This window comes from Centroberyx affinis, unplaced genomic scaffold (genome assembly GCF_046629955.1).
Source record: "Centroberyx affinis isolate AG114_WGS23_722 - 3 ecotype Tasmania unplaced genomic scaffold, CSIRO-AGI_Caff_v1 ptg004934l_1, whole genome shotgun sequence".
In the NCBI taxonomy this organism is placed as follows: Eukaryota; Metazoa; Chordata; class Actinopteri; order Beryciformes; family Berycidae; genus Centroberyx; species Centroberyx affinis.
The window spans coordinates 198,165-212,325 of record NW_027282425.1 but is presented as its reverse complement, the minus strand read 5'-3'; the positions used below and the strand labels follow the sequence as shown (position 1 = coordinate 212,325).

Here is a 14,161-nt window from a genome sequence, read left to right as displayed (position 1 = left end):
CTTGCTGATTAGAACGGACTGACAGATCCTCCTGGCTGCTATTCAAAACAGCTGATAAAGTTCAGGAGGATTTTTTCATACAAAAATGTTGAGGAGGGCAAAACTTTCCTGTGTATTATTGTTCTTGATTGTGGTGGGAAAAAGTAAGGAGAAAAGTCAATAATGATAATAATATTGAAAAAGAAAATTTCACCCAAGGAAGCATGTCAACAGAAGTGGATCTATTTCAGTGAGTGACGTCCTTGACCAAAACAACCTTTCCACTCTACTCTCGAGGGGACAGCACTTGTGGTTGTTGTTGCTGCTGGTGTCTCGTTCTCACCATGTAGGAGGGGAAGATGAGGACTCTCTTGTGCTTCCCACAAGGCCACTGGGGGTCATCCAGCAGATTGGGGTCGTACTCACGAAAGTCCCCCAGATCATTCCCTGCGAGGACCACAAACACAACAACAGCGGTTGAGCAAGAAGCAGACATCTGCACATTTTCTCTTCCAGAATCCAACTTTGTCATTCTGATTAAATAAAACTAGAGAGCATGCTGAATAGTAGCGAAGAGCACTGAGAACGAGGGCAAATTCGATCCTATTATATTACACAGGCCCTTTTTAAACATTATTAAAAGTATTAAATATACTGTGCCTGGAGATACGTGGGTTGAACTGAATGAAGACTGACCTGTATCTAGGCTGCTCTGGTTGCTGTTGGCCCGGCCCAGACTGAGGCTGCGGTGGCTGGCATTGCGAGACTGGGAGAAGGACGAGGTGGAGTCGATGGTGTTTCTCCGACCGCCCAGCACATTGGTGGGGTACAGGAACTGGGTGTAGGACACAGTCTGTGGACGCAGGTGCAGATGTAAAATAAATTGGCACCAATGGATTTATCATAAGTATGACCTGTTGAAAATTCCTGTCCTACTGTTGTGTACCAAGATGCACATCATACAAATGTTGGGAAGATGGCAAACATCATTTTGCACAGTTTCCCCACTGAAAAATGTATCAGAAACTAATGGATCTTGAGAATCTGAAGGCTCACATTTTATATTTGCCCCAATATATCTAACCAGTGGAACCTAGCCTAGGTAATTAGCTAGTAGCTAACTAGCTAGTAAGCTAGCTAATTTCTTGCTAAATTCAAGCAGTGGTTGTAGTTGCTGTTCTGAGATTACTAGCTGTCTGTAACATTAGTTTTATATATATATACAGTGACCACATGCACACAAAAACTGCCACTGCAATGTGATTAAGACACTTATTATGCAAGTAAGTCAGGACCCATGTAAACACCACACTCTGATTATGTAAAGCTCTTAGAGCAAGCATAATTGCAGTAACATATGTGGAGTACTCCAATTTTACTCACATTAGTAGAGACGAGTTACAACATGTATACACCTTAATCGCATTTCTTTAAGTATGATCAAGTAATTATGTTGTTCCGTCAGTATTTTGTCATTTCCAGTTCAGTACTTGCAATAACCACATGTAACATGTAAACCAGAGGTGTCACTTTATAGAATCATGTAAACAGCTTAATTGCACTATAATATTGGTAATAGTCACATTATTGTGCGCATGTAAACGTAGCCAGTGTCTCTGTATGCTTCTGTCTCACCTTTCCATCAGCTCCTAGCTCCACTCCCTCCAGCCCGATCACCATCTCCTTGGCACTGACGCCACCCGATGGGTGCCGCTGACGCCCTCCTTCCAGCTTTACCTCCCTGCCAGAGCACAAGACCTTTAGAGCTTCAGCGCCACACAGCGCCCTGCTGCTTCTGCAACTCCCATCCCATTCTTTACCCTTCCGGCTGAGGCCTGTTATAGCTCACCTCTTTTTCTCTACCACTCAGATAGGCCCACTATCGATCTGCGCTCATCAGCTGGCCTAGATTCTGTAATTGCCTGTGTCTTTGGGTGCGTTTCAGGGCAATTAGAAATGAAGTGCACCCTTGGGAGGGGGACCGGAGGAGAGTAGAGTTTCATTCTAGCAGGGCAGTAGTCTCTTGCAGGCTGGGTTGTTGCATCACCAATGCCTGAAATGCCATACTAGTGTGGGAGATATGCTTTGCTGAAGTAGAAAACAGACGGCTGCAGTGGAACTGTGTCAGTGGAGCAAACAGTGGAGAGCCGACTGAACAAAGTCTGTATGGGCCAAATGATTCGGTATTCAATGTCCACTGCTGAGAACACAGACTGAGGCTATCACATGCAAAATTAAAAAGCCCATACTTATTAATGGAGGAGCCTCATTAAAGCCAAACCCATGTTTCAAATATTAAAATGTACGAATTAAAGATGGGTTACTACTATGAGGAAACCAAATTGTCAGATTTTAGGTCAATCAGCAAAAGCTAATGCAGCCTCTGAACACTGACAGAGAGACTACATGCCCTGCAGTTCACTTTATTCACACCCTCTGTCATACTGATTGATAGATACAGTGGGGTGGCAGCAAGCTGACGAACCTGTCCAAAAGTTAAAACTGCAATAAAAATATCACTTGAGGACTGAAATGATCAAAGCAACAGGCAGAATGCACAACCGTAACTACAAATTCATAATTAATAAATTCAACTGCCCTAGTTTTCTTGTTTTGAAATTGATAGGAGTGAAACAGTGCTCTGCTTACTGACTTGCTTTCATACCAAAGCAAGAAAACAAAGTCCCCTAAACAAATATCCATCCCCTTAAGACTGTTTGTATTGAGACTTAAGAATTAAAGTCTCAGAAGACATAACATGGCAACATTTCCTGGTTTTCCTATTGTACCTCCAGCCTTGTTTCCAATTTAAAATGGTGCCCAGATAAATAAAACAAATGACACAGCGGGCCCTCACATGACTCTCCTAGTGTTTTGATGACATGTGGGGCCAACCTGCTGTAATGAAAACAGTGTTATCTGGCAGACAGGCACATCAGGACACAATGTTGACAGATGCATCATAGACATGGAGATCCCCAGACAGTAGACAACTCACAGAACAGTGAAGATGAGATAAAACAGGGAAACATAAGAGACGAAAAGCTTTCCAAGAGAGAGCTTTTCTTTGAAGCAAACCAGAAAATGAAAGGTTGTACTTCGGTCTGTTGAGAAGGAAGAGAGACAGAAGGAAATCATAGGAAAATGCTGACATTGCTTAGTAACATGCAGGACTAGCAATAACTGACTTCAAACATTTTTATGTTAGTAGTGTTATAATCTAGGCAAAGTGCTCAGGCCCAATCTTTCTAAATTAAGGCTAATAAATTGATTATCATTGCTATCAATGAAAGCCGAAACAGTGCAAAAGAAATTAGGCCTACTGCTATTTGCTTTCAAGACTTAATGAATCTAGGAGAGTCTTAGAAGGGGAAAGACTTTGAAAATGGACCACTACTGGCTACTTTAGAGTGCAACAGCATTCAGGATTCCCTTAATTCAGTGAAGTCATGCTCTAGAGGCCTGAGCTAATTAGCAATATAATTGAATCGCTCACTTATCATGAGCACTGCATTAAACCAATACATGTAATTGGGGCAAGACAAAGAGAAATAAGAGGACAAATACTGTGGTTATTAAATGACCAACAACAACTTTGTTATGAACAGCACTGTGTTGGAATAAATATGGGCTCTGGAAGTCAAGCAGAATCGGCTGTTGATAAAACGTCATTTTGCAGTCAAAACACTTGACTGAGCCAGCCAAAGCCTGACCGTAAACTGTCAATTAGCAGCAATGGGCAGTCAAACATGCATATTGATAGCCCTGGGGGTTCATTAACCCTTGACCTTGCACTGTTTGACTGGCTTAGGAAATTCCACACACGGATTGAGCCTTTTATGCTCTTCAGTAAGCCCTAGTGTGGTGCTTTTCTTTCTCTCCATTGTATTCTCTGCTGTTTATCTGTCCCCTTTCTCTTTCACTTCCTCAAAAACACGCCGTTTCATGTGACTGGGGGGCGTCGGATTCAAGGCCGGACCAGAGTTATCCCCATGCAGGCCAGGTGGGAGTCTGGAGGCCCTGGGAGCTACTATAGCTTCCCATAACACAGAGCCTTGTGTTGCTTTAGGAAAGGAAACAAGCGTCCTCTACAGATAAGCCAGAGACATTTTCTGTTCGAGTGCCAAGAAATTTAATCTCTAAACCCAGGCAGAGGATAAACAAAAATGGTTAATAACAAACTGTCATGTCTGTGTACACCCCAAACAGAAACTCCAGTCGCCCAGCATCATGGATCATTTGCAGTCTTAAACCATTGCACAACACATGAAAACAACATAAAGATGAATCACTGTTAAAGTTTTTTGCAAATGCTACAGTTGCTAGATCTAAGGAGAGCAAGAACCTCAGGAAAGGTGAATCCTAAATGGTAAAGAGCGAAGCCAGCGACAGTTGCAACGGACAAAAATGGGTTGAATTGAACGAAAAGGATGAGTGTCCAAAAGCCACCTGAGCCAAAATGAAAAAGATACAAGCAATAAGCATCAAGCTATAATGTAGCGGAAGATACATATATGAGGGATTAAGCCTTTTAAAGCCCATTTCAGCCCACTGGCTTTTTTTTTTTAGGGTAAAAATGCATCCACCAAAACCAACCCTTAGCAATGTATGCACCAGTCAAAGGAGAGTACATCCACAGAAAAAACGGGATGAGAAAACAAAAGGGAAAGAGGGAGCACAGGCTGGAGGAAATTACAGAGTTTGGCATGCTGTAGGATACATACCCTGCTTGGCTACAATCTCGATAGGGCAGGACAGAAAATACACTATAGAAGGATCTTCTGCCACTGATAAGGACTATCCTATAAAAACAAAAATGGTAAATAAGCTAATTAATATCTATGATAAGATCTACAGGTTAAGTTGGAGAAAGTGTGCAGTAAATAATTAGAATAAAGAGAATTAAGTGAAACGTCAGTATGAGTGTGTGTGTGGCTTGTGTCAGTAACAGTGGCACATGTGGTTCGTGGTCAGTGGTTTGGGGGCAACAATGATGCATTTTTGATACAAGATCTTTTTTAAAATAACTAAAACGCCTTGTACTTGTGTAGACAGAGATATCTAATCAGAAATGTGTCCAAATGCCAAAATGTCAGCTGCACAGAGGGCAGAATGGCTGATTTTTACAAAATAGTGTACGAACCTCAAAATTCTTATTTGAATATCTTTTAATAGCTGTAACTCACGGACACATCAATCTTACAACCCGGCTAAAAATGGGCATCAGAGCGTCAACAACACGTGAGTCACAAAACGCCAATTGTTTCAGCATCAGTTAATCAACAAGCAATTGCTAAATGGTCTGGCAAATCCAGCTCACCTTTATTCCACATCAGATATTGCACTGGATATGAGGCAGAAACGCACATCAGAGGCAAACTTCATCTATCAAATGACTTAATTTAACAAATTGCACTATCAAACGGTTTGCTGATTATATAGACAAAATGACTGCTTTGAGGTTCATTCTGGGTTACTGTGCTACATTATGCATTAAGTCAGCCACTCCATAACAACCGAATGCCGAATAATAAACTATAAGCTGAAGACCGGCGAATAGATCTACACTTAAAAAAACATTACATTGAAAACTGATTCTTTCCTCGTACAGCATCGAAACTAGATTCTGCATCTCAAAACACCGCGAGTTAAAGCTAACTGAATTACTTTTCAGATCCAAAGAATGCGACAGGCGCCAGTACAATATTACTTAGAAACACTTAATATAGTTCTCCTGGCCCAGTCTACACAACAATCTTTGGTTTGATTACTTTCTGCACACCCTGTAAAACAATTCAACACCACTGTGCCAAAATTTGTCTGTGTTCAGGGATCTGTGCGTGAGCCTCATGCATCCTGTTGTAAACTGAGAGTGTGATATGTTGTGTGATTTAGCTCTTATGAGTTTAGTGACTTCATGGTGTGATTCCAGATTTACAACGATCAAATAAAGATTGGAATAAAATGTTTATACAATACTAGATCAGATCATATGTAGGAAAATGGACAGGATACCCGATGAACTAGTCTCTCAGTGAATCAATAGCCAATTACATTTTATCTATAAGTTATAATGACACACTACGAATAGGATAGGCCTTCTAGCCTGGGATTTGCCTTGTAATGTGAGAGACATTCAAACTGCAGTTCATTGACTGGGGCAGCCTGCCATTATCCATTGAGGGCTTGTATTGACTAAGAGGATGGCGTTGTTTGCCTTCATACCTTCCATTGCGCATATCATGTTGCCTCATGTTCTTTATGAAGTGGACCTTCTTGAAGCTCTTTGGTCGTGGTGAACCCGATAGGGTTCGGCATCTAAAATGTAGACCAAACACAAAACATCAGTACCTCAAGACAGAGAAACTGTGCCAGTTGGATACTTTACACTGAGCTGAATGTCTCCTCTTAGACATAGAAGTATATTGAAGACAAAGTGAGGAAAATGCCTCTGGGGGGAGAGTGCCAAATTACTAATGTAAGCAGTGTTCCAGTGCAGTTTAATACCTGCGTAGAGGAGCATTCTCCTCAATGTCCTCTAGAGTTTCCAGTGAGGAGCGCTGAGAGATGAGTCTCCGTCTGGGAAAACAGACAGAGGGAAAACAGTTAGGAGATAAGGAAGAAACACAAGATTATCACAAGAAAACATTGACTGCACCAACTGTCGTTCTGCCAAAGAACTCTTAGAAGTACAAACTGAGAAAAATGTGTAACACAAGTATAGAATAACAGAATATTGCACCAAGTTTGAATAAGCATTTAGTATGTTTGTCAAGATCTGGTTTTGCCATGGAAAGAAACATTATGGTACTGTAAAGCATGACTTCACAGACTTGGAATGGGAATGGGATTTCACAACAATGCCTAAAAGGGCAGGAGTGGTCACAGAAAATCCCTAAAAGGTTCCTTTTATTCACAAATTGAGGTCAGTGTAACTCATGCAATAAACTAAGGAATTTCTACCTCAATCTCCATTTTCCTACTTAATGCAAAGCAGTAGGTCAAGAACTGGAGAGAGCTGCTACCCACCACATTGACCAAGCATTGGGAAATTATAAAACATGTAAAATAACTCCCATCATCATCTTCCAATGATATAACAATTTGTAGGTAATAAGTAAATCTCATGTGTCCCGTCCCTGTGTGCCTCAGGACAGAGGTAAATCCACGGTGTTAAACTGTTATTGCCTGTGTTCTTTCTTCGTACACTCAGTGGTTAATTTACAAACCTAAGTTGCAAGAGTGTTGAATGATCTGGTTCTGAGTACGACTGCCATCAATCAATCACTGTGCCTGTGTGGTCAATGATCACTCCTGAATCTTGCACAGCATTTATGCAAGATCACAGAGAATTTTCCAGGATCATGCTCTGGAGCTGGTAAGAGGATAAGGAGCTGGCTCTGAAAGCACTTTGTGTAACACATGTTATCACAGACGGCCTTTATTTCACACTTCTGTTGCATGACTTAACAGGCAAATTCTACTGGACCATTTCTATATGATCAGCTGCCAGTTTCAGAAACAAGGCCACATGTGAGATCTAACTGTGCGTGAGCCATTCCAAAATTTAGCTGTAATTGCATGTTTCGCACCACAATAACATAATCCAACTCATTAGTCATACTTAACCAGTGACCACATTTAATGTAGTACAAATTAACAGACAAATTACGAAACACTGAGACATCCTGGGAGAGGGTCTATCTGGCATCAAGAAATAATTAAGTCTGCGGCAGAGTCTTACTGCTGGGCGAAGCCAAGCGAGGTCGTAATCAAAAGAATGCGCACACCATGAATATATCATCTTGGACCGACGATTTAATTTGTGCCACCTCTCTTTACTGTGCGAGATGTGAGGCGAGTTGATGACACTTGACCTGACCCCCCCCACCCCCCTCCTGCTCCTGTGAGCGTTTCAGCTAGAGGAGAGACCGCGGAGTGCAACCCAGAGTGCCTGGTTAATGAACGACAGAGCATGAGGACAGATTAACGAAAGATGACTCTGTCCTTGAGGATCTCCCAGGGTTTAAACCAACACAGGCTGAGTGAACACTGTATACCAGAGGAGATGGGGGTGAGATAATGTTTACATGCGGAGCTAGACTGTTGAAGCAGACAAGGAACCGAGGGCCATAATTTTCTACTGTTCATTATGACCCTAATAATCATAAAATGTAGGGAAGAACATCAAGCACTGACATAGGGGATGAACAGTAGGTAAATTCCTAGTCAAAGTGAGTGGGACAATGGGCGACTGACATCAACATGTCTCTGCCAGAGCGGGTGGAAGGGTCATAATGTAGGGGGTTGACCTCTGCCTGAGGGTCAGACAGGCGGGATCATGTGATTTACGGTCAGTCTTAAGACGTCCCCCTCTAGTGACAACCTGAGAGATGGATTGGTTGGCTGGATAAGGATCTTTGATATACAGCCAAAGGAAGACTACAGCTAGTCTAGGAAGACTAGGCTGCTCTAGTTTTCTTTGATGGTGCATCAGTTCTTCCCCAGGTTCCGCAAGACGATGTAAGAACTTTGTGCCGAAAGAAGCTTTTCAGACAAAGAACAATTTAATTATTTAACGATTAAAGTCTCAAGGAAACGGCACTTTGATGCCGTCTTGCTTCTATAATTTGACATATTTTTGGTGTTCAAAATTCCAAAATGCTTTGTGCATCATCTTGAGTTGTCACACATTTTGAATTCTTCAAAATGAATAAATTCCAGCCACCGCGACACAGCCATGGGGTCTTAGGAGAATGAAAGAGAATTTTTGAGAATGAGCACCCAAAAATGCGCCGCTGCACCATGTTGCCAATCATGTCACCTTGAAAGTTGCGAAGTTACAGGTTTTATACAATGGGAGGGATTGTTAAAAAATCTGTGAAGCAAGGCAATCGTGAAAGAGAGCATGGTCACTTTTTTCTGACAAAAATAAAGACTAAAATGTACACAACAGTGCAACGTATAGGCTAGTCTTTAGTTAATGAAACTGGAAAAATCACTCATCTGAAATCTAAAATGGACTCAAATTCTGGGGTTGTATCTGAAGGCATTACTGATTAAGTCTGCAAAATAAGAGGGCTGTAGCCTATCCCAATCTGTCTCAAGGACGATATAACCTCTATTACAGCAATCTGTCTCCATTATGGGTCTGAAGTTATGTGACTTTTCCATTTGAAATCTTGGGTAAGGTTCAATTCCTCCGTGGACTGTTACTATTCTTCCAAATATCCAGTGACCCTTCAAACACACCGGCTGGCGGGAGGGCAGGTTTCCAGTTCATCAGGATGCTAGTGTGTGTGTGTGTGTGTGTGTGTGTGTGTGTGTGTGTGTGTGTGTGTGTGTGTGTGTGTGTGTGTGTGTGTGTGTGTGTGTGTGTGTATGAGGACTTTGATCCAGCCACTGTAGATGAACAACAGCAGGACATGTTTTTCTGGCAAAAGATGTTTTCCAGGCCAGTAAAAAATCCTGGAAATAATAACATGGACCAGACCACTCATTCACTTCAGACACAAGGCTGCCAACTGGGGTTGGATCAGTCAGTTTCGATCCTTCTCTCCAGTCTGACATTAACAAGGGCTGCTCAGAAGCTTCAAAGAGACCCCAGCACAACTAATCACACCAAATGGTCAAACAGCAGCAACAAGCATCTATCAGGGTGTCTCTGTTCCCTGCTATTGTTGCCTCAATTAATTTAGTTTCAAGCACATTTCATAAATGCAACCCATGAAACATTAAGATTATAAAATATTTCTACAGTAGTCACAATGCTATCCCCCTTCTAATGAAGGGTGCCATGCATTGAAACTACAGGACTCAAGTGGACTATTCAGCTGTGGAGATTAAACCGTTTCACACGCACGCCCTGTTGGCTGCTTGCCACAGGACATTGTCTTCCGTTTAGCTGGCGAGTCACTGAGTGGAAATAAATGTAATGCTCTGGGCCTTTTCTCACAATTACAGACCAGGCAAACGGAAATATGATTATTATGATAAAAATCCAATCAGTACGGCAAACGTGTTATTCTCTCCAAAGTTCTTCAGTCCTCAAACACATTTGGATTTCAAATGCGGTGTATTAGCAGATAAAAAAAAAAATTCTATTTGGTTTAGGTGGAGTGTAACTTGTGATAACAGAAGCATAAATCAAATAGTTCTGGTGTGTAGAACTTGGAAATATAGAAATATGCTGCACCCTCAAAATAGCAACATATTGTAAGTTGTTTAAGGTAAGCCACAGAGCAACTTACATTATGGAAATTTAACTCTGGGTTTTATTTTGAAAGCAGCATTAGGCGCAGCAACACATGCTGAGCCTAGTCTCTGTGTTTGCCTATCTTATCTCTGCAGTAATTGCCGGTCTGGTTTTGATTACGGTGGTTTCTAACCATATCCTATGGCTTTTACAGAGCGTTTGACAGTTCAAATGCTCTGACAGCGGAGGAAAATGAAGCATTCTTATATAATCCTGTGATTATGCCAACCATGACTTCAGCGAACAACAATCAACCTCATAACCAGAAGGATGTGACCCAATCGCACAAAACTCCAGAAGGCCATTATAATGGCTTGTGCTGCTGCTTGTTTTCCAGCCACAGCTTCTGCTGGCTCAGGCTAAAAAATCCTCGTTAAAATACAGTACATGCTTTAGCACTTCCTAATGGTGATGAGAACAGAAGTGAAAGAGAACGTGAGGAGACTTGGCCTGCCTATGCTTAGGTGGGGGGGGGAGGGATGAAATGAAAATGAGATCTGATCCACACCTCAGGCTGACAAGGCCAGATGGTAATAGGTATGCTATATTTAAAACACGGCTCATGGTGTGCTGATTCATGATGAATGAATGCTGAGGAGTGGAAAGAAAGCTGTATATGAAACCATCCATCATTCCCATGCATTAAATTCAGAGGAGGATGGTCTACAGCAGCTTTGGCCTCAGAAAGTCTCTTTTGGCGGCACATCAGAGGCTCTGTGACTTCCTGAATGGGAGCAGGACTGTAGGCCAAAAGTCTGAGGGGAGAGTGTGTCTCTGATGCCCCTGGGAGAGGAAGTAGAGGACAGAAAATACAGAGCAGAGAGCCAGGCAGCTTCTCAGAAAGCCTGGGCATCCTGCCTTTCCCAGCCAGGGACCTCTGGACACGTTTCCACCAGCTGCCCTCAGAAAACAAACCAGGCACTGTGCGCAGCGCTCGTCTGTCTGCACGCCGGTGGAATATGGCGGCGCTCCATCAACAGGTTGCTTACTTCCCAACAGTTTTGAATTCAGCTTGTGTGGACGTCGTCCGAACACATTCCAAAAGCACAGAGTACAGTATTTGACTGCCTCATACTGTATTACCTAACTGAACAACAGCACGGTTGACTGGAAATTAAAAGCCAAATATGCAAAATTATGGTAGAAAGGGGTCAATTTAATACATGAAATGGTGTGTTTTGTTGTAAAATACGTTTTGAGGATCAATTTGTAAATGGTCACTTGGAAAAAGCAGTGAGCATTCACAAATGATTCATGGGGTCTATAACAGTGTTATATAACTTCTTCAACTGTGCCCTTTTCACTATTAAGAAGTATGGCATTAGCTTATGAGGGCTTTCAGAGGCCGTTAGTTTAGTAATGCCATTTCCATGAAGTCAGGAAGGGGAACTAAATGCTTAATGACTGTTTCATCATGAAGCAGAGCTTCCTGTGAAGTCTGGCAGCTACACAACCCCACAGGGAGGAGAGGACTTGGGTAAGAAAAGGGCTCTGAATGGAGACCAGAGTGGAGAGGATTTGACAGCAGGTTCAGACAGTGAGAGACCCATGAGACGACTGTTACTGACAGTTGTCCTGCTGTGGAGCAACACCCTCCGAGTTCTGCTTGTGCCTCGGATGGGAAGAGTACACAAAGAGAGCCAGAGTAAAAGAAATCCACATGGAGCCGTAAGCCTGGTAGTGTGTAGCTATACAGAGGTGTAGAGTTACAGGATGTTTACATCACTTAGAGGGTAAGGAGACAGCAGGTGTGTGCCAAGTTATAGAATGACATTCACTAAAAATACATTATAGTCTACTAAATAAGACAAAGAGCAAGAGAGCATGAGAGCATGAGAGCATGAGAGAGAGAGAGAGAGAGAGAGAGAGAGAGAGAGATGCAGCATATTCTTGGACTGATGAGGTGTGCTGAGTTGCCTCTCAGGGAAACTAGGTTACGATTCCACAGCTGTTGGACCTGCGATCATATGTATCTGTCTCCGTGCAAACCGATGAGTCATGAGGCTGCAAGCATCTGCATGGAGTAAATATGCAAACAACTGAACTTTTTCCTCTTGCTGTGTACTGTTGTTGTCCGGGCTGGCTGTCTTGCTTAGAGCCAAAAGCACCTTTTCTAAGAGTTTGTTTCTATTTAAATCAATTGGATCTCTGACACACCTCTGACTGACAGCAAGAAAGTTGCAAGAAATTTGTTCCTGAATGGATCCTAAGGGTTCATTCATTCAGGCCCCCAGTCGCTGTGGTTGTGAGGAAATGAATGGGTCGTGATAAACCAAACACTTTACCCACGGGAGGGAAACATCTGGATAATATGAGCAGTTTTGTCTATCACCTTCTGTGGACTTTCGTTTGGTCTTTTGCCTTAATTTAATAACTGGTGTGCGGAGCGTTTTGCCAAAATGTGACATGCACAACGAGCCATTGTCCTGCTTATCTACTAAAGAAAAAAACAAAACAATTAATCAACAAATAACAGCTACAGGCTGATGGTGATTATTATTCTAACTGAACAAAATAACATACAGTAGGAGGCTGCATAGACTATCTGTCAGTGGCATCCTATTGTTATTGTAATTAGTAATGGATGTGCAACATGATTTATGGACTGTGCTTCCATGGCTATTAGGGAAATAAGTAAAACCTTAACAGTTGAGTGAGTCTCAGGTCTTAGTATTGACTCTACCACAGGTAACAGAGTACTGTTTGCTCCATTGCATACTTGTCAATGGAATAGAGACAGTCTGACTGCAAGATCCTTCAGGGAAAACCAGACCAGCTCTTGTATGCTATGATCAGATCAAGGTCCATGCTAACGACCTGCGTCTGCAGACAAGCTGAAGCTGGGTAATGGAACCTGTAACATATTTATTACTCTCATTACATCCAGCGCAGTGCATGCCCCCTTAGATTAGACCGTTAAGTAAAACAAATACCTCAGCTGTTCACACCATTACCTTGACCTCTGCAGCTCTATCGCAGAGTTGGCTATCTGTCCGCCCTCCAGACAGTAGTTCTGGGAGGCTTGCCTGGAGTACGGCGCAGGTAGGATTCCCTGAGTGTAGGTCTGCAGCCTCCCTCTAGTCGCGGCCGGGACCGCGGAGAAAGGCGAGCTGTACATGGAGGGCCCGAAAGCATCCCCCTCCGGGTCTGTACCCGCCGGGGCAGCGCTGGGACCCATCCCAAAACTGGCCCGGTTGTTCGCGAGGAGAGCCTGGTTTGCGATAGCGAGCGCCTGGGCGGCCGTGGTCGCTGCTGCAGCCCCGGTGCCCGCTGCGTACGCGGAGCGCTCTGGGGAAACCAGGTTCGGTCTAGTCCTAGCTTCAAGTGAATTATCCTCTTCGGCTTGATTGTCTGCATCGTCTTGCACCGGCCGTCCATCTAACGAAATGTTACTGAGAAAAGAGAGCGCCGCTTGCCTCCTCCTCGGGTCTATGCGTTTCCGCGTATGCTCGATACTGGAGTGCTTTATCTGTAGCGTGGTTGTGGATGTGTTGCTGCTCGTGGCAGCCGCCATGGTCCACTTCCAGTGATCTGAATCCCCCAGGCTGTGGTCTTACCTTGATGACATTAATAGTGTGTTAATCGTGCTTGTGTTGGTGAATGCCAGTGGCCTGTCTTTTAAGTACATGCGTTAAACTGGCTAAAAACAGGGAGGTCACGTGTGTGCAGTATTGTGGCAGCACAAGGAAAAATTGGACCAATAGGCTCCCAGGGATACGTGTAGGTTTTTTTTCTTTTCCTGCCTGGCGAAGCCTCCCCCTCTCTTCTCTGACAGGGTATGCCAAAATTACATAAAAGTATGCACGGTATCTCAAAAATAGATTCATTCTGATCTATCTGATACAGATCTAATAACCGACTGTAATTAACTCTGTCAGTCCGTTGCAGTGTTTTGGGCAATAAAGCCCTACAAGTGATTTTTAATTA

The 14,161-nt window shown here is 43.0% G+C and overlaps 1 protein-coding gene across 1 annotated transcript; it reads right to left on the bottom strand.

Annotated features, from left to right (window-relative positions):
* Nucleotides 1-322: 322 nt before the first annotated feature.
* On the bottom strand, nucleotides 323-13,782 carry cables1 (Cdk5 and Abl enzyme substrate 1; the record flags this gene model as incomplete). Its single annotated transcript, XM_071545515.1, has 7 exons — nucleotides 13,189-13,782; nucleotides 6,487-6,558; nucleotides 6,205-6,297; nucleotides 4,704-4,781; nucleotides 1,615-1,720; nucleotides 676-832; nucleotides 323-426 (listed from the first exon to the last, which is right to left on the bottom strand). Coding segments are annotated over exons 1-7 (1,170 nt in total), but the record flags the coding sequence as incomplete, so codon positions are not given.
* Between the last annotated feature and the right edge of the window lie 379 nt (nucleotides 13,783-14,161).